Source organism: Protomyctophum bolini (assembly GCF_963924005.1).
Source record: "Protomyctophum bolini genome assembly, chromosome: 21".
In the NCBI taxonomy this organism is placed as follows: domain Eukaryota; kingdom Metazoa; phylum Chordata; class Actinopteri; order Myctophiformes; family Myctophidae; genus Protomyctophum; species Protomyctophum bolini.
In genome coordinates this window covers 17,665,893-17,685,540 of record NC_137882.1, presented here as the reverse complement: position 1 = coordinate 17,685,540, position 19,648 = coordinate 17,665,893, and the positions used below count along the sequence as shown (strand labels likewise).

Below are 19,648 nucleotides of genomic sequence, written 5' to 3'. Positions count from 1 at the left end.
TAATGGGCCATCGTTTTAACACGGCAGCCATTTTGTTCATAAACTTAGCTCATATCCATACTCTGGAGTATATAATAAGAGCACAGTACTGCCGCGTGAATAACGTTCAGTGGAGCGCTTGTTACCTGAAAGTCTGTTTCTTTTTGATTCAGAGCGACGTTGATGGTGAATGTAGAGGAGTCGTGGTGGGGCCTCAGGTATGCTTGCCTCTCAGGTGTGTACTTCACCACAAAGTTCATTATAGCATAGCCCTGTGATGGAAGTAAAAAAATGTACAGTCAATCAGTAACGAACACATTGGCATACCTGTATATCTAAACATGCACCGTTAACCTCTGTGAAACCTCTGGAAGAAAGATGCACGTTTTCTTGGTGGAATGTGCCGTACATGTAAAAGCAAGTCTTGTGGAAAGTGCTAAGCTCTTGGGCAAACAGCGTTGGGTTGGCGTTTACACTTTAATTTCCCCCGCCACCGATGCATTATGTTCTCAGGTTTTTTGGCGGTTTTACTAACCTTGGTGTAGTAGCCGGAGAAGACTTTTAAAGTAACGGGGGATATGAACTCTCGGATGAAGTGGAGCCACTCCTTGTCGAAGCCTATCTGCTTCATGTGGATGTCGTCCGTGGGCACTGTCTCGTAACCGCCAGAAATACGCTTGTCCTGAGGAGAGGAACGGGGGGAGATTTGGGGATGTGAAACAGGAGAAAATATAACAAAGTCTGTGGTGTGATGGAGGATGGAACAAATGACCCAATATCCTCTGTCTGTGTGTGACCACAGTCTTCACAGTGATGGATGATGACACGTGTGTGTGTGTGTGTGTGTGTGTGTGTGTGTGTGTGTGAGAGAGAGAACCGCAGGCTGCACTATTCTTTGCCTGTATAAGGATTAATGACCCTTCCAGCTCAGCCATTTCCCGAACCAAGTTAGTCACAGTCTTATGTAGGAGGAGGATTTAGTCCCCGAGGCCCATACTTTTAGAGACATTAATTACCAATGTAGCACTGCATAAAACAGGCCACATGAATTAGACAAAAATTCATAGCCCTTTAATTTCATGATATTTATATAGCAGACGCGGAAATGGCGGTCGTAAAATTAAGCACGCATGGCCTGTAAGTGTACATGATGTGCATGATTGCAAAGTAGTCGTCACATGTGTCACGGTTCGTGTAAGGTTGGTTGAACGGGAGAACACAGTGAACCAAATGCGTGCATAATGCGAATATGCGTTCACACATGCACTGCAATATCCTGTTGACGGGTCCATTCTCACAGTTATGTTGTTTTATTGGTATTTCAATCGGCAGAATGAGCCTGGCTTAGAAGCACTGACCTCGTGAGCGCCTCCAGACCACGACCCGTAGTGCTCCATCTCCTCCACGATCTCATCACAGGCCTTGTCTGAGAAGACGGGGAACCAGAACACATCTGGACAAGGCTGCAACACACACACACACACCGTTGTTTTGCAAATTTTGGGGACATTGCATTGCCTTACATTCTTTTCATATCCCTTTACCCAAACCGTTACCACAACTGCTCTAACCATATACCAATTACAGTATCTTAAGTCTATCTCTACCGCTAGCCGTTAGCATAAACCCCAGTTCCAGGTGCCAGGATACACGTTCACTTTAAAAGACACAGTCTGCCCCCCCCACACCCTCGCTACACACACTCTAGCAGCATTGGAACAAGCACACACTCTTTACCTCTCGTCAGAAGCTTTTACATGGCGGCAGCGTCGCGGTACAAATGTTAAAAGCTTCCGTAGGATCGTACCATTATATAGACAGTGTATACGTTGGGGTACGTATATATACGGACCTGGGATATGACGCCACCTAGCGTCAACATCCGTATACAGTATATACGGACTTGGGAAAAAAAGAGTAATACTCATTTTGTACCCAATTTGACATGTGGAACACGAATACACACACATGTTTAAATTCACAGACAAACCTCTTCCATGAAATTCTCTGTGAAGATACGGCTGTAGTTGCGGTGGATGTATTTTTCCTTCCAGTCCTGTGGGGCAAAAGAACATTGGGATTAGTGGGCAGTGTTCTGTTGACCTGCATACCACAATGTTAATCCTCTCTCACTAGCAAGGCAGGCAGATAGGATAGGATACAAATCACAGCCTTATCAGTAATGGAGTCCATTATGTAGTCTTGATTTCACAATCGCCTGACATCTGTATAGTCTAGTTTATTGCAGCTAATAATCTTCACTGGTGGCTGCTGTTTATCACAGCTAATTTATCATGGGTTTTCTTTTAAATTTGTTACGGGATGAAGGGAGATTATAATGACTTACCGTTGGGTTTTCGTATATCTGCCACAAGTCATTGTTATAATGCGAAATGTTATAATTGGCAGTGGAAATGATCCTTCCAAACTCATGACGGTTTGTTATGTACATGAAGACTCCCTGGAGTAGATGGAGAACATTTCAGTTAGTTCCAAGACATCATTTGCTGTTTAAAAAAGACTGCATTGTTATACAGTCAATATATAACTTTCAAATGCATGCAGCTCCACGGTAATTACATCTATCGATGGAAAAGAGTTGACATTGGAAGTGCACAGAAAACTGAGCTAATAAAAAATATTAAGAAGTTTGATTGCACAGTTTCACTAAAGTGAAGTGATTTTAGTGTGTTTTGTCACACTGAAATCAGATTTGGAAATCAAAGTTCACAACCATAAAGTCACAAATAAATAATCTAAGATTATTTATGGGGGGGTCAGTCAGTCAGACTGTGGAGGGTTTGGTGGCCTTGGAGCCAGGACAGGGTGCTGGGGGGTGAGGGTCAGGCCAGGCGGAAGGGCAGGAGAACATGGTTGCTTGGTACAGTAGCTTGGGACAGTGCAAATCCAGGAATGATACTGTATTCCCAATCCAGTGAAGCAAGGTCAGGGTGTTTGGGTGTGGGGAAGAGGCATTTGGACTCATTATCAGACTAGGCTTTCTAAAGTGGCATACGGAAATACAGATTATAGAAAACTTTTTATTATTATTATTAGTTCCTTCCCACCTTATATGGTAAAATGTGATGACCTCAAATCATAATTTATTCTATTTCAGAATGCAATTCAGACCAGATGGAGGAGTCAATGGGTGGGAAAGAATGTTGTCGAAGCCTAGTCTGAGATTAGTCGATGTGTTTGGGAGAGCGCAGCTGCTTATGTAGTGTGTGTGCGTGCGTGTGTGTGTGTGTGTGTGCGCTTGTCTGGGGGGTTAAAAGCAAGACAGGGACTTGCATGTGGACACTGACTGCATCTCTTCGTCTAGTCTATACTCTTAGTCTTTTTTTTTTTTTTTTTTTTTTTTACACTGCAATGCACTTTTCCTGGACTGCCAGAGTAAACAACTGACAGATTACAACTTGTCCAAAATGCGGCAGCCAGAATTTTAACTAAAACTAAGATGAGTATTACTCCAGTTTTAACTTTTAACTGCATTGGCTTCCGGTTGTTTTTAGGATTGATTTTAAAATAATTTTACTTGAGCTATAATGGTCTCTTCCTGCCTACATGACTGCCTGCCTAAATATGTCCCAAACCGCCCCCCTCAGGTCTTCCACTGCTGGCCTGCTCGCTGTGCCTAAAAAAATGGCAACTAAAAAACACTGTGGAGCAGCTTTCTGCTTCTACGGGCCGGCGGCGTGGAACAAACTTCCAATGTACCTTCAACAGGCAGCCTCTGTAGACATTTTTAGAGCGCAGCTCAAGACCTACTTCTACATTGATCTTTTAAATTCCTTGTTATTCATGTCCTCACTGTATTGCATTACTGCTATTACTTAAGGGCGATTTATACTGATCTGGTCTGTTTGATGTGCGACAAAAGTGCACAACCCGTATAACGGGCTCTTAAGAGTAGAACGTAGTGATAATACGTTCCAGCAAAAAATGGGTGGCTCCTTGCGCCAAAAGGAAGAAATAAATCATTCATAGTCTTGAGGATTTAACTTATTATCACAGGCAGTTGGTGAACATCGATTTCCAAAGGTTTTGCCAGACTTCCTGAATGCTTCTATAAAGACGTAGACGGCACTCAAATCGAGATGTTTATTCTAATATCTATCCCATGTGAAGGAGTATTCCACATGGGAGTTTCAAAATAAGATTATCGTATAGTCTGAAACCTACCCATGGACGTTATTCAATATTCCAAGGTTTTCATCAAATTCAGCAATATTTTACACACCAGTAGGCTAGGTGTACAGTATATTATGCTAACTTTTTACCATACAATTTGAATGGCTTTTTTGATCGTGTGCACCCATTGGAAATGGACATAGAAGAAAATAGAATAATCAAAACAAATGTAGACCTGTGGGGACCTGAGCATATGGAATGATTCCGGAGAAGGGGAGTCTTTTTCTCTGTGACTGGTCTAAAATGGAGAAAAAGCACCATTGTAAACAATGTAACATGTCTTCACGGAGGCAGAGGGAGGAGGCCAAAAAATACTGTATGTCACATACAGAGCAACCCAGGAGGAGGAGAAAATGTGTGCACGTGGAAAAAGGAGAGCAAGATTCCCTCTGAAGCGGTATATTTTCGGTTGTTATATTTGGTTATTAAGCGACACATGCTGGGAGGGGGGGTTTAGACAGATGACATGTGAACGAGACAACGCAGAGCTGGATGCAGAGTGGTTGAGAGGTCAACATTCGAAGGTCATGGCGTGATGGCGGAGAGACACGGAACAAACAAACAAAACAAAAGTACAAAACAAAACAAAAAAACGCCATTTTAGCAGCCAATCAGACATCTGCAGCTGCTTGTGCTGTTCACGTGAGAAAGAGGAAAGTGGAAGAGGTCTGGACACGAGTGGGGCAGGGAGAACCTCAACACACACCACAGAGGCTGTCATAAACGGAAGAAGATCATGCCTTGACAATAGACAAGGAACACATTTCAAATTGCACATACTTTTGCCAGCATTTCATCACGGTAGAGCTATAGATTGTTTTTCAGCATTAACAGACATTGTATACATAATTCTGCTTTCTAGAGCCAGAGGCCATATGATTTTAATGGCCTGGGTCCACATGCAGCCATGTTTATACTGTAACATTCCTTTGCAGTACATTCATATTAATTCACTGTAATATCAACATACATCACCAGTGTTATATGAGACACATAAATCCCCCCAGGATTATGGCAGAGCCTTCTTACCATTTCCCTGGCGTTTCTGCACAGAGACATGTCCGGGTCCAGTTTCTCTAAAACAAAATAGTTCCTCTCCTTGAGTTCATTCCGCAACACGTCGCCCTTTATGAGGTATGTGTGTGCCATGTACGGAATGTTCCATACACCCCTAGAGAAACAAAGAAAGAAGGGCTTTATTTTAGAACGTTGACCATAATTCATATTCTTCCTAGCGTTGTGACCCGTGGTCACAGATGACCACGGGTTCTGGTCTAGTGCCGTTCGGGGAGGATATAGAAAGTAAGAATCAAGCCGGAGAGCTTCCTTTTTTGTTTAGACAGTGGGTGCTCCGCTATGAATATAACTAACTTCAAATACCACCGAAGTGGAAAAAGCAGCACTCCAAAATAAAGGATTATATTTACATTATTGAGAACGCTCTCAAAAGTCTCAATAAATCGACGGTGCATTAAAAATAATTAATTGTAATATTAAATAATACAAGGCCTTAACCCAGGCTGTCGTGTTCAGCACTTTCAAGATTTTCAAGTGGGCTCTGATCCAGAAAAGGTCAGGAGCCACTGGACTTGAAATTTGATCTTCTGTCGTTGTCTTGGTGGTTTTATATTTACACGCATATTAGAAGTGGGATGATTGTTTTACACCAAAGCTTTCCGTAACATTGCTGGGTAACATGTACAATATTTAAATGGTAATTTTAGATACACAAGATTATATCATGGAAGTTGCAAGAAAGAAAATGGCGTAAGAAAATAGGTTGAGGCCTCTCTGTCATGACTTACACACGTTTGCTCTGCACAATGTCGACGTAGTCCTCAGAGCGGGCGTAATAACCATCCAGACTCAAGGCTCCCCAGAAGTTTGACCACAGTTTACCATGCCGAGTGACAAGGGGAGCAATTATTTTTCTGTAAGGGAAGAGAACGTCAAGAGAGGAGACGGGGTAATTCTGTCAGAATGGATAAAACCAAGCGAAATTTCACAGGCAGCCAGTCATCAAAATGTGCCGGGTTCTTTAGTGGTCTGAAAATCACGCTGCATGTAAACGTCACGCCCACACTGGGTTACAAACATTGCCAAGTACGTGACAGATCTCAGAGAATGGTGACATCAGTGATATTGTGTTGTACTGGAAATTAAATCGGGGCCCAACTGTACGATGCCATGCCTCACACTGAATTTGGTTCATTTCTGTGATTTAGCATGGGAAAAGGATGGGCAGAACCTCTCCACTACCCAAACCACGTTGAAAGGAATTCACGCTATCGTGATGAAAAGGAATTGAAAATACATGTAGCGTAAATTATGGTGTTCATTGATACCCAAAAGGCATTACAATACAGTACAAATCCCTCCCACAGCAGAGAATTCCCAGGCGCGTCTTTAAATACCCATGCAGGGCTTTTGCCATTGGTCCAGCATGTCACAACACTGCCACGGCCACAAAGACATCTGGTTTATAGGAACACTCTCAAAATCATGAGGCAAAAAAAAAAAAACAAGGCAGCAAATGTTTGTTTTTTTGTATAACGCGACCTAAGTGGCATTTCAAGCTAAGTGCAACAGGGCATGACACTGTTTCCATGCGGCCGGGCAAAAACAGGAAGCCAGAATCGCTTATTTTTAACCCCCCAATTCCCTTGGCCGTAATGTTTCTGTGGCTTTGCCACTTGTGAAATAAAAGTCTCAACAGGCTTTGTGGAGGAGGTTCCTGCAGTATACTGTATGTCTGTACCGTACCTGTTCTGCTCAATGAGGGCCGTTAGTGTCTGCTGGTTGGTCAGCATCACGTCTGAATCTATGCTGTAGTAGTAGTCACATCCGGCGTCCTTGCGACAAAGATCCCTAATGGAAGCATAAGATGTACACGCAGGCAGGGAAAGTTAAAGTACCGTAATGATTATTATACAGGCCCTGCTCATGCCAGGCAGATCTTACTAGTCAATCAAATACTTAAGAATAATCACTGTAACAAGTTGGAAATTATTAGATACTTTAGTATAAACAGCTGAATTACAGAGATAGCTCCCCACAATGAGAGTGTCTTTGAGCTTCTGGAGGATAATGCACAGCAGGAGATTACAGGCTGCTTGATAAACCCATCATTATGTCCATGCTGGCCTGTGTTATCAAGGCACATCCTCCTTCTTTTCTTTATCTGGCCTTGTTGGTCTATCACCATGACAACCGTCTGTTACTCAGCACTGAGCAATCGGGGCAACGTCGCACTTGGAGCGTGTGTGTGTGCGCGTGCATGCGTGCCTGGTATGTGTGTATGACATAATAAGTTCTGTGTCGTAGCAACACAAAGACATAAGCAGTCTGGGCAGCAGCCATTGCAGTCACATGTGGCATTAATTCCTATGTTTACAATGAACACCTGCAGGTCAGGAGGAACTGAGGGAGAGGAACTGCATGTGGTGGCAGACTGGCATTTAGACCTATTTTCGGCAGTGCCTTAATATACCCCTTATTCCTAAACTTCTTTGCCTTTTTGGAAAATCATTTTTGAATAGCCAATCTACTGTACAAGCTCACAACGTGAACGATGTAGATCAACTAGTTGAACAAGTTTAAAATGTTTGAAACTGCATTACCATGCTGTAAATTAGATAAATGGACATGTTTTCCGTACTCTACACGGCACACGCATAAATACCCACTGCAGAAAGCAATGTAGAAGAAAGTAATTTCACCAAGCGAATTTTCATTTTGTCTTGTCATTAATTTTGCTCAGTAGCCCCTTCAGACATTCATGAAGTCATTCATGCAAAACGTAATTTGGATGAATCAGTGTTGTCTCGGAGCCTCAGAGATGCAGCATCTGTGTGGTGCCGGTACATTTAGGAGAGAGAGAGGTGCACTGCACGTACATTCCCATGTTCCTGGCCTCCCCTTGGCTCAGATTCTCCTCTGGTCCGACGACCTTGAAGCTGCTGAATGCATTCCGGTTCTCCTCCCAAAACCTCTGGATGTGTTTCTCATGGTAAACCTCCTGCAAGACAGAACCAATGGTAATGGATGAGACACGTATCCTGAACTAAGTAACATTGATAACTACTTTACGTGGCAGCAGACAGTGGTGGGAAGTAACTTAAGTATATTGACTCAAGTACTGTATTACTTAAGTACAATTCTTTGTTACTTTTACATTACTCTTGTATTTTTCCATACTCCACACATCTCTGAGGTAACTCACAACACAACAACAAATACTTTAACACTTAACCAGGGACCACGACCCTAACTGAGAATCAATCTGGGGACCACTGTTGTTTGGAGGGGTGATATGGGCATGGTGTCGTGTCGGCAGACACATGCAATTGATTATGGACACATTTCCTAATAATGGTGACTCAACCAGGCAATCTGGTATAGTTTCCCTTGAGATTCTAACTCCCTTTTCTGTTTTATGTCCGAATTCCCAGTAAATGATAACATTGACGTGTCATCATACGTCATTTACTGCAACTCAAGCAGACCTGAACAAACTACAACTTGTTCAAAACAGAGCTGCCAGACTGGCACTTCAGTATTCTACACGTCTGTCCTGGTTAGCTGTCAAATACAAACTTCAATGCAGTGTCCTCATGTTTGTTAGAAACATAATTCTTTCCTACATTACTAAATTCATGGTCAGGGACCACATGCAATACCTCCATGGACCACCTGTGGTCCACAGACCACCAGTTGAAAACCCATGATTTAGATTATTAGGAAACATACATTCACCAATTCAGCCCTATTTTATAGTTTAGCATTTTGATTTTTTTTTACAGAACTTAACAGTCAGAGTATTTATATGTTGTGGTTTTTCATACTTTTACTGTACAGCAAAACTTCAGAGCACTTGTTCCACCACTGACAAGCAGCTGCATATACTCACATTGTTGTGGATAAAAATGTTGAGTTTATCTCGGGGGTAGTCTAGGCTCAGCAGTCGCTGGAAGAACTCAGGAAGGAAAGGGGTCGGCTGTTCAATGAACACACCCACCAACACACTTGGATATTCCTGTTTAGACATGGTGAGAAATGGATTTGTATTAGTCCAAACAACACACCTCGGTTAATGGCATTCTGTTTAACATACATCAAGGGCGTCTTTATATTTCACCTCAGACATAAACAAATCAGTGAGGTTCTTTAAGGCATTGTTTACTTTTAAGAGGATATACTTTTTCTGCGTAGCAAGAACGATGTAGCATAAATCCGCAAACACTCAAACACAGCATTAATCTAACGAAGCAACATAAGAAACATGTTGGCTCATAGTTTTCATTTGTTAATAAAATGGTGCCAATAGTATCCTGGTGTGCTTTCTCAGCTCAAAATCTATGTTTTAGTGTACTGTGGTTTACCCTGCACCAGCTGGGACACAGAAGAGCAGCACTGCCACGTGCACTAATATTGACTGTCGTTGGTCTTTCTAATGGTGTCACTGATCTGGTTCCAATTCTGTAATATCTAGCCTTATATTTGTACGCTGTTGTGTACATTTATACACATATATATATATATATATATATATATATAAGAATTATGGTTCTGGAAGTAATACACATATTTGAGAATATCCAGATTTGATTCTGAAAAACAGATGGTAGTATCTAGGGGATGTAAAACCAATGTATGATTTGTCGGATTGAAAAAGTAAATAAACAAAATTATAAACCTACCTACTAAATATTGTTTACATTGTAGTAATACAGATTGCCACGTATAGTGTTAAAACTGGAGAGAGCGAGAGAAAGTAGCAGAAGAGAATGCCTTTTTCCCATGACACACAGACACACTGCTGCAGCCCACACAGCTCAGCCTGGCCTCCCCTTGACCAGTTCACAGCAAAAAGTCTGGACCAGGGATGAAAAAGGCCCCGACTAGAACCGTCTAATTTGTGAGCTCCACAATGACCATGCTTGAGGTGAAAGACGGGGCAGTGGCACCCATGGGTCCGGCTAGCATTAAATTGTTACTGACAGGCAGCAGGGGAAAATAACTGCAAAGAGGGCGGGGAGAAGAGAGAGACGGGCACTCATGAAAACATCAAGCCTTGTGCCTAAAACCTCAATCATTACTGGTGGGGGGGGAAAGAAAAGAAAGACAAAAACCAAGAGACAAGGGGTCTGGCTGACGTTTCTCACAGACGGGAAGGCCTTAGCCCTTTATTATATTGGGTCAGGACTCTGGAGTCTGTGCTAAGGCCCCGTGTCTACTCTATAGTGTACATGCCGTGCCAATGACCCAGGCTTTATCCCGTCTGTTTCCCCAATCTCCCAGAATCCCTCCACCCTCTGCTGCGAGAGTCTGCTATTGAGTGGCATAACAAAAAGCAAATAGCTTCACCAACAGCCTTGGCCATTATCATGAAACAGCATGTGTTCTGTGCTGCGTCTGGAAGGTCAGTGAGAGCCGCTTTCACAGAGATTCCATTTATAAGGTTAGGTTTGTATTGAATCGGCTCCAACTGCACTCCTGACACACAAGGCCATTCATGGGGCTCGCAGGTTTACAGAAAGTGTCTACGTGCAGCCATGGAGATTCAATATTGATTTGCCATGTCAAGGATTTTTATATGAATTTCATGTCCTATACAACCCTGCTTCGTCCTCATTTCTGGTCCTCGTGCATGACTTAATCGTGTTTGAATAAGACATAACCATACAAGGGAAAGGCAGGCAGCATATTTCTGACAGCCAAAGATACTCCACACAGTTGCGGCTGTGTCTATACATTTCCAGGCTTGGCTGAACTCTCTGACATAATTTCCACGTGACCGCTGTAACTCACCATTGTGGACAAATCCCATACTAAGGTGGCCACTAAAAAGCATCCTGGTCGACAGTGACACCCCTTTAAATAAGCCTTTCCAAAAACCCCAAAAGCCATATCCTGCACTGCAGCGGCACACAGCTTCCTCTTCCCCAAGTAGCACTACTGGTACTTAACGCTCCTTTAATAAGGGTCCAAACGGTTTGGAGGGTGCACGACCTGTTATTGCTGGATCAGGAGTGTGCGCATTACAAATCTGGTGTACTCTCACTTATTGAAATGGGACAAACTTCTGTTTGTGCAGGTCATTTCACTGATGGATTGATAGAGATAGAGATAGAGATATACTTTATTAGTCTCCTCTCCAGAGGAAGACATTTGACAAAGGGCCCGCATGTTTTGGGTCTGAGGACAATAAAAAGCACTGATTCTCACACCACGCTTCATGATGAAGCGCTGCCTGAGAGCAGGAAAAAATATTCACAGCCGGAAGCGTAGTCCTAGTCCATGTCGCCACAGTGCAGCGCCAAATAAATAAATAAATGATGAGACATACAAGAAGGCCGGAGAAGAAAGGAAGTCTGCACACTGTTCTGTAGCTCCAGAAAAGGGTTTACTATATTTTAAGAAACATTTTCCACCCGTGTGGGTCTTCAAGTCTGAAAGTCTGATGCGTTCAGTCGAAACGTTGTCCCTTAAAATAAAATAAACTGGGAGCTACAGAACAGACTTCCTTTCTTTTCCGCTGTACCTGTGTATTTTTTGTTGAGTTGTGTGTGCTTAGCTTTTTGACTCTATTTACATACAAAAAGACTGTCTTACAGTATGTTTGTCTACAGGTTTGGGAGAATTCTTCCAAAGCATAATTTTCAGACTGCAAAGGGAGAATAGAGTGGAAAATTGGTATTATTCACTTACTTTGAGTTGAGACAAGTCCAGCATATTGTCATCACATACACTGCAGCCATTCTCATAGTTCCAGGCATTGGGGATGTAGTTGGCCAAGTAATTCAAGTAAATCTGCAAGGGTAACAAAAGACAGAGCAGGCAAATGGTTGGTCATCCAGAAAACGTAATTGAAGTACTGAAGTAGACACAAGCAAAACTGCCTTATTGTTTGTTTGGCGTCAGTGGTGCTCATTTCACCATATGAATACATATGGAAAGTCCTGGCTTGGTCACCGACACTTGCCATAGTCATTTACTCAAGTGATTTACAGTAGGGATGTGGGATGGCCAGACAGACATTATGCTGGTCAAGACTAGAAGCCATAAATGTCTGCCTGAGTCAATTATGCAGACAAACTGGACTGCAATTATTCTTTTTCTTCAGAAGTCTGTTGTAAATTTCAACATCAACATAACTCATCTCTCTGCTTTGTATTTAGTATGCCAGGCATAAATGGCATGCTGTACAGTCCTTGAATGTCCATTGCCCCTTTCTTTTGAAATATCCCCTCGCAAATATTCATATTGAGATGCCATAGTTAATATGTTAGGTATTACAGTTTATAATGCAGAGAAGGTGCTAAAAACTGCATGTTTCTGATTGGAATCCTAATCTTGTGTAGAACCTGGGCCTGGACATATACATTTGTGCGTGCGTGCGTATGCGTGTGCGTGTGCGTGCGCAGGACTTCAGGGAGGCCTTCATGGCATATTCTCTTACGCAGCTGTTGCCTTGTAGACATACAAAAGTCTTTCTGTGTGTGTCATTAGAGACAATAAATCCTCAATGTTAATTTAATTCAGAGAGTTCAACTGTATCCAAATGCACCTTTATTGGGGAACATTATAATGATGATGTTGATACACAGTAGGCTATACATTGTTTACAGACAAGGCAGGCTGCCAGAAATGGCCACCGGATGTCTATATTGTCCCTGCTTGTCTGCTGCAGCTGTGGGCTCGAGCTATGCGTGTTGCTGTACTACAATTTGTGCATTTTTAATGGCAATATATATATTAGTATGTCTGCATTTAAGAAAAAACAACTCCATGATGAATATAGCTAATATAATGCAATTGTATTTATTTGCTGATAATAGTGAAATAAGAACCATTTCCAGCAGCATTTCATTTTGTGGTTTGTGTCCGGGCCCTCTTTCACTTTGTATTGAGTTTGTGCTTGAAATGTAGTACTGTAATTCTCTGGCATTTTTGCATACCGTAAGGATGTAAATCTCCCATCGAAAGTGTCGATGGGAGTCTCTCCTTATTGCATTGCACTCTGGAGGGACGGTGGGCATGAGGTAATGCATTCAAAAACATTCAATACATTGTTGTCATTGATGGATTGGGGAAAAAATATTCGGGTGGTGTCTCCCTTAATTGGCCTACTGGCAGGGCGTTTAAAGAGTTTGGCGTTGATTGGTCCTGTAGTTTGAGATTAGCAGTACACATATACACACACATTGCCCACAGCGAAAACCGCCCGCAGCCTGGCAGTCTGGTGGAGATAATTGTTTCTAGATGCAACCAATTCAAGATAATCCTAGAAAAGTATTACCAGAATCCCGTATATACACTGAATGTCAGTACTAAATTGTCCCTTATGTTTACACAAATGTTAGCTGCTAGTGATATGTGAGAGGTGAGGGACATAAAATCACCAGCTGTAAAATTTTACAACTTTACAACTGTAGAGGGAACAACTTTCAAGGCAGACTGCATCTTCATCCAAAGTAATAACTTGCTGACTCTTCTTCACGGCTGCTTATACATTTGCTAGGCATTGCACAAGTGCAATTTTATAGACTGATAAAACAGCTTGTTGAGTTTTCAGGATGTTCGCCCATTCCCCAGAAGATAACTTTCCTCCGAGGGTTAGACACCAGAACAAGTGGACAGCTGGGGATCCACATTCTCTGATCTGTCGTTAAGCACGACAGCTGCAGATGTGGAGGCTCTCTGGGGAAGCTGGGTTCCATGATGCGCCAGCGGCTAGGGTTCATTACTAAGCAAGACCAGAAACAGTCGCTAGTGGTCGAGTGGGAAACGTGAGAGAGGGGGAGGAGGAGTGGGGGAGGAATTGGATTAGGAAAATAGGCCAGCCAAGACTCTCTGGAGAATGATTACTGTATCTCACAGACATCCTGCTTTGGGCTTTTCACTATATAAATGGGAATAGAGAAAGGCGCAGTATAGCTACATTTTTAAACCAGGCCTCTTGCTCATCTACTGAGTAACCGAGTTCCAAAGAATTCTTTGTTTTCTTCTTCCAACGAACGCATGTTGGATGTGAATCTTAAGGCATACAGTAGACCAGGTAATTATTAGGAATGCATGCTTATTTATTCTGCAGTTATTGCTGGAAAGCAGCAGCAACAGCAGCAGATGCTGAAGAATTCAAACATAAAAGCCAAAAACCGACTATGAATATATCATGCCGCTGGATGTGGGTGTGGTTTTGTCCGGGTAGACCATTATGCGAATGTGATCTTTTTTCAAATACTGATGTACAGTATAAGGTACAGTATAAGTTGTGCCTGGGGCATCATTACTCACTTTGCTGTTTCCGTTGCCATGGACTACCACTGGCAGGGTGTCGTACACTGTGTTTCTTACTCTCACTCGGTCTGTTCCAAACTTGAGGAGCACTTCATCTGCCAAGACAGGAACATTTTGGAGATCAGGCCAGGTTCTACAAATCTTCTTGCAGTTCCCGTGTTTTTTTTATTAGTTCACCATGATATACTGCATTACCAGGCCCTTAGGCATTATAAAAACACTTTCGTAGATGAATGAAATAAATGCATAAATAAAAAGGTTCATCGGTTTAATGTGGTCCAACGACAAGATTATAAATACGAGACCACAATGAGATCAATTTGTCGTGGTTACTCACCAATGGCTCCATTGAGGTTCTGGAAAATCTGGCACTTGTGATCCAAAGTCATATTCAGAGACATCTGGAAAAAATATATATATGTAAAAATAAATAAGAGACATGAAACAGCTGGTCACCTAATATCTCGCCTGTGGTTTGCTTGTTTGCTAAGGAGAGGTGTTTTCAGCTGTTTTAGAAGTGTATGTGGTTGGCTATCTTTCTAGGCTATAGCTGAGCTGCTAAAACAGTGTACATTACAATATAGCTGTTGTATGCTACCCAACATTCTTACCCGTTGCAATGGATCCAGATATATTTTGGTATAGAAGAGCTGGTCATCATCATTGTCATGGAGGTTCCACTGTGAAACAATTTTGTTTATGTATGGAGCGTAGCCAATTATACCTGAAAATTATACCATACAGTGTTAAATACATTTCAAACTGTAAAGAAAATATGTCCAACTGTAAGTATAGGTTGAAAGAAGTGAGTTTTACAAGGGCATATACAGTACAGTAGCCTACATTTTAGCCAGACTTTCTGTGTCTGTCTGCAATGAAATATGTTCTTTTGCTTTCAAGACTTCACCCTGGCAGTGATCCAACAACCTTCCGGTGTGAGTTTTGGCAATAATCTTCGATAAATGAACACTGGGCAGCAACACTCTTCCCACAGACCACAGGGGGGAGCAACAATGCATGGGCAGCAGTGAGAAGCTGCTATCTCCACAAATGCCTGAGAACTCACAGCTAGCCAGGCTTCTGCGACAGCGTAGAATCTCACATATCCTCTTTACTATACATTCTCATTCTCACAGCAACATCTACTGCAGTTTTCCCATATATCCTCTCTTGCTCAAGCACATCGACCGCAGCAGAAAATTGCCGGGTTTGGCTATGTTGTTGGTCTGTGCAGTTTTTGGGTCCCGTCATTAAAAAAGCCTCAGACACTGTAAACACGAACTGTAGGATAGATATGACATAGCCTAAATGGTATGTGACTGGAAAGGTTGAAAAGGTGAATAGAACATTTTAACATGCACATAATTTAATTAATAAATGACAGCCCTTCCTCCCCATAATTTTCATCCAAAATCAAAACCTCCCATATAACATTTCAAGTGTTTGCCTGTTTTTTTACAAACAGATTTTACAGACTTTATGAAACACTCTTCAGGAGTTTGCAAATGTGTTGTTTGCCTGTGCTGAGTAAACTGGAGTGGCTTAAACCATGCTAGTCAAGGTGCAACAGCATCAAATGTGAGGTCAGCAGCCCTGTCTTTGTCAAAAATCAACTCAGTTGCTCAGTCTGTCCTTTACTCCTTTTGTTTGGCTACAGGCACAGACACACACGTGCTTCACACACAACTCTTCTTGACTTGTATAAATACTGTGCTCTTTGTGACAATGTAGAGCCAAAAATGTGAAAACACTGACCCCAGCAGCTACTTGGGCGGTAGCCTTAGGGACACAAACAAAACCTACAATTTTATGCAATCTGTGGAACATTGGGGGGCCAACACAAATAGGCATGTCAGGCCAATGAAATCAAATGCCAAAGTCAGCCTCTGATCAGACAAAGACTTGTGACCACAAGGAAAGCAGTAATTCAGACACTGAAAGAGATTGCAAGATAGTGACCTTGCCACTTTGTGTGAATTTGTAATTGTTAAAATTGTTAAGGCCATTGCATCTAGAGCTCCATAGTCCATGAGTTCCATATGTTTCCATAATTGAGAAAATATGTTTTGTGTTTTAAAAAATTACACAAACCTGTTGCCATTCCTTTATGCTTCCATTCAAGTTGTGCCCGTCCTATGCCCATATTTGTGTTTGTGTGTACCACATTTGTGATGATTTGATTGGCCAGTTTTGTGTGTACCAAATAGTGATGATTTGATTGGCTGAGTACGGAATGTGATGTATGATGATATGTTAAGAGCGCCCCTCACTTCACACGAGTGATTTTTTTTTAAATATTAAGGGCACTAATATAAGTGTACCGTTTGTATTTATCGATTGATCTATTTTACTTTATTTAACCAGGCAGTCAATAATGACAAAATTCATTAACTACAAAATTACAGCATCAGTCTGGTAAAAGGCAAGGCCTCTTGAGGGAGAGGGGGTCATGGCTAAAAACAAATCAACATTCAGTTAAAAAGCAAATAAAACAAAGCAATATTACCACAGTAATAGGAAGAGGGTAACAACTTATATGCTTTTTATATTGGGAACCTACCTCCTGAGTTGAGGTAGCGCTTGCCACTGCGGACTGAGGGATACTTGTCAGCTAGTCGCTTATCTGGCCAGATCAGCCCTTCTGCTGCAAAAAGGACTTTGTTATTTGCTTGCTGAAACTTCCGCAGAATCTCTTCTGGTCCCCCGGCAAAGATAAGGTCATAGCTACAGTGGCAGAGTGGAGAGAACACATCATTAACATATTTTTCAAATCATCTACAGCAATGTTTTTCTTTTATTTCTTACAAACCGCCGCTTCCTCAATCAAAACTGACGGAAAGAAACCCACAGGGCCAGTGATTCTTATCCTCTGGGCCCGGGACCCACTGGTGGGCCCTGACGATATTGCAAGTGGGCCCCCAAATAATTGACAAAGCACTTAAGATTTTATTGATAATATAACATTAATCTTACAAAATGAATGTAAAAAAACACTTTTAATGGTAATCTTTCTTTAAAATATTGAAACAATACTTTTCATGGTGATATGAAATAGGAACGTTCTATTGATCCAAGCTGGAACACAATCATCATCATCATCATTAAAATAAATAGTCTCTGAAAATGCGGCCCACCCATCTGACCACGTAACACGGCAGCCTAATTAAACCTCTATAAAGATACGAATCAGGGTATGCAGTAGGCACCCTCACAAAAATCATGCAGTAATCCTGATGGAGGAGAAAGGAACTGGTTGGAATAATGTGTTCCTTCCACGCGCTACGTCCTACCGGGGAAACTCCCCCCTGTCAGGTGATAAGAAGCGGCTTGCTCACTCCTCAGGCATTGAAGGAAGCATGAGCTCAGTTCAGGGCTCTCCCCATGTTTGCAGAGGGAGAGTAGCGCCCAGGATTACAGTTTAGGGCAATTGGCACCGGGTGAAAAACATGGGTTACAAAATCGTGGGATAAAGAATATATATACAAATCAGGCCAGCTGTATTCCATACACGAGAGCTTCCCATTTAAAAGATTGTATCATGCCAGGTGTGTTTTGTGCCCGAGGGGGGTTTGTCGGGTCCTGTGACTCCTGTCACAAGGACAAAAAAGCTCTTACAACTCCCCTCTCTGTACATGAGAGGAATGTATAAATGTCCTGTCTAGTAAAATCTGTTCTGGTGACTTGTTCACCTTGAATGCTGAACGGATGGCTGTCTCTGGGGGTCCCTATCAAAAAAAATACTCCTCACCATTATGTTCTCATGGTAATTGTAAAGTTTTGCTATATTTGAATTGATCTTGAATTGGACTAGTGACACAAAGGTGCTCTGTTTATTTACGGAGTACTAGGCACTTCCTGTACAATTGCTGCTTTTTCAGGGGCAAGCCTAGAAATCATAATTAATACCCTGTTTTTTTTCTCCAATCCAAATGAGCATAGAATTACAAGGCTAGCATGGATACAACCTTCTGGCTGCGAATGCACAGTGATGTGCCGTCTTCATTTGTTGTGCATGGCTATTGACATGATATTGATAATTTCCGGTATATGTTAATTTTCTCTGACAACTTTGAATGTAATGGCACAAAAACGCATTATATACAGTATATAACACTGCTGTAGTAGACATCCATAGCTCTTATGAAGTTAAGGAATTTGCATGGATCAAATTATTTCCTTTCAGAAATAATCATTTACGTTTCAAAGGTTCATATGCAACAGTGTGACAACATTTCAAAGTGCTTATAGTACTCGTAATCACCATCATCTCCTACTCGACTCGAAGAAATATGCTCGTGTAAGGCTGTTATTATTCTAAACCACTCACATTAACTCTCTGAAACTTTCCGTTGGCCACGAAAACTCATAATTCTGCTACCTGCATGTGAAATTAGCGCGTCTCGTATATCTCGGAGAACTCCGTAATAAGGCCTTTGCATGAACGAGTGGAGGTTGGTTCATTGCCACATAAACATGCAAAAACACCTCTCATTGAGCAGACGTGGGCTCAAAACACTTATTAGGGGCTGTTATTATCTAAATGATTCCAATTTCCAAATTAATAGATCTGTACAGCTAAAAGGGTTTTGTTTCACTTTACACTTTAATTAAAAATAAAAATCCTATAATTTCCTGTGATAATGCTCATAAATGACAGCACAATGATTTATATGTTGTGAACTGATCTTGTGATCTAATAGAATCCATTCAACAGCCTTCAACAAGCATCCAAAGTATCAATTAAGCTGTTGGGTACTAAACTAGTAAACTCATACCCATATTGGTGCCACTTCCAGATAGAATTTTCAATAATGGATCTGTAGTCCTTAAAAGGATACCCAAATCCCATTTGGATACCCAAATCCCAGGACACAATGATGATGATCAGTAATTTTTATGTGTTTCATAAATCAGTTGGAAGGGCCGGTGTGACTGTAACTACAGGAAACATGGGCTGTAGAATAGATCACTGTAGCCCATGCAGGAAGCCCATATTCACCTCTGGCATGTCACAGGGGGAGAATTCATGTTCAAAGAAAAAAAAAACAGAAAAGAAACGCAAAACTCACTCCAAAACTATGTGTATTATGTCATTCTTTCATTAGCAACAGGATAGGATTAAAAGTACAGTAGTTAAATATTTGCTACTTCTGTTGTTGTTCAAGGGTATTCA

The 19,648-nt window shown here is 41.7% G+C and overlaps 1 protein-coding gene and 1 long non-coding RNA gene across 3 annotated transcripts in view; one reads left to right on the top strand and one right to left on the bottom strand.

Moving 5' to 3' along the window:
- Positions 1-19,648, top strand: part of LOC308336388 — a 668,236-nt gene that overhangs the window by 128,717 nt on the left and 519,871 nt on the right. The window lies entirely within an intron of this gene.
- The window catches only part of plod2 (procollagen-lysine, 2-oxoglutarate 5-dioxygenase 2), a 36,798-nt gene that overhangs the window by 1,857 nt on the left and 15,293 nt on the right, over positions 1-19,648 (bottom strand). Inside the window, exons 4-19 of one of the 2 annotated variants that reach the window (XM_080794066.1) lie at positions 17,036-17,199; positions 15,087-15,199; positions 14,813-14,876; positions 14,473-14,570; positions 11,884-11,985; positions 9,083-9,208; positions 8,070-8,191; positions 6,937-7,041; positions 5,979-6,104; positions 5,203-5,344; positions 4,349-4,411; positions 2,327-2,440; positions 1,970-2,035; positions 1,338-1,442; positions 515-661; positions 126-251 (exon numbers count right to left, since the gene is read on the bottom strand). In XM_080794066.1, coding sequence (XP_080650192.1) covers positions 126-251; positions 515-661; positions 1,338-1,442; positions 1,970-2,035; positions 2,327-2,440; positions 4,349-4,411; positions 5,203-5,344; positions 5,979-6,104; positions 6,937-7,041; positions 8,070-8,191; positions 9,083-9,208; positions 11,884-11,985; positions 14,473-14,570; positions 14,813-14,876; positions 15,087-15,199; positions 17,036-17,199 — 1,783 coding nt within the window. The remainder of the gene's footprint in view (positions 1-125; positions 252-514; positions 662-1,337; positions 1,443-1,969; positions 2,036-2,326; positions 2,441-4,348; positions 4,412-5,202; positions 5,345-5,978; positions 6,105-6,936; positions 7,042-8,069; positions 8,192-9,082; positions 9,209-11,883; positions 11,986-14,472; positions 14,571-14,812; positions 14,877-15,086; positions 15,200-17,035; positions 17,200-19,648) is intronic. The other variant, XM_080794067.1, reaches the window with a different exon arrangement.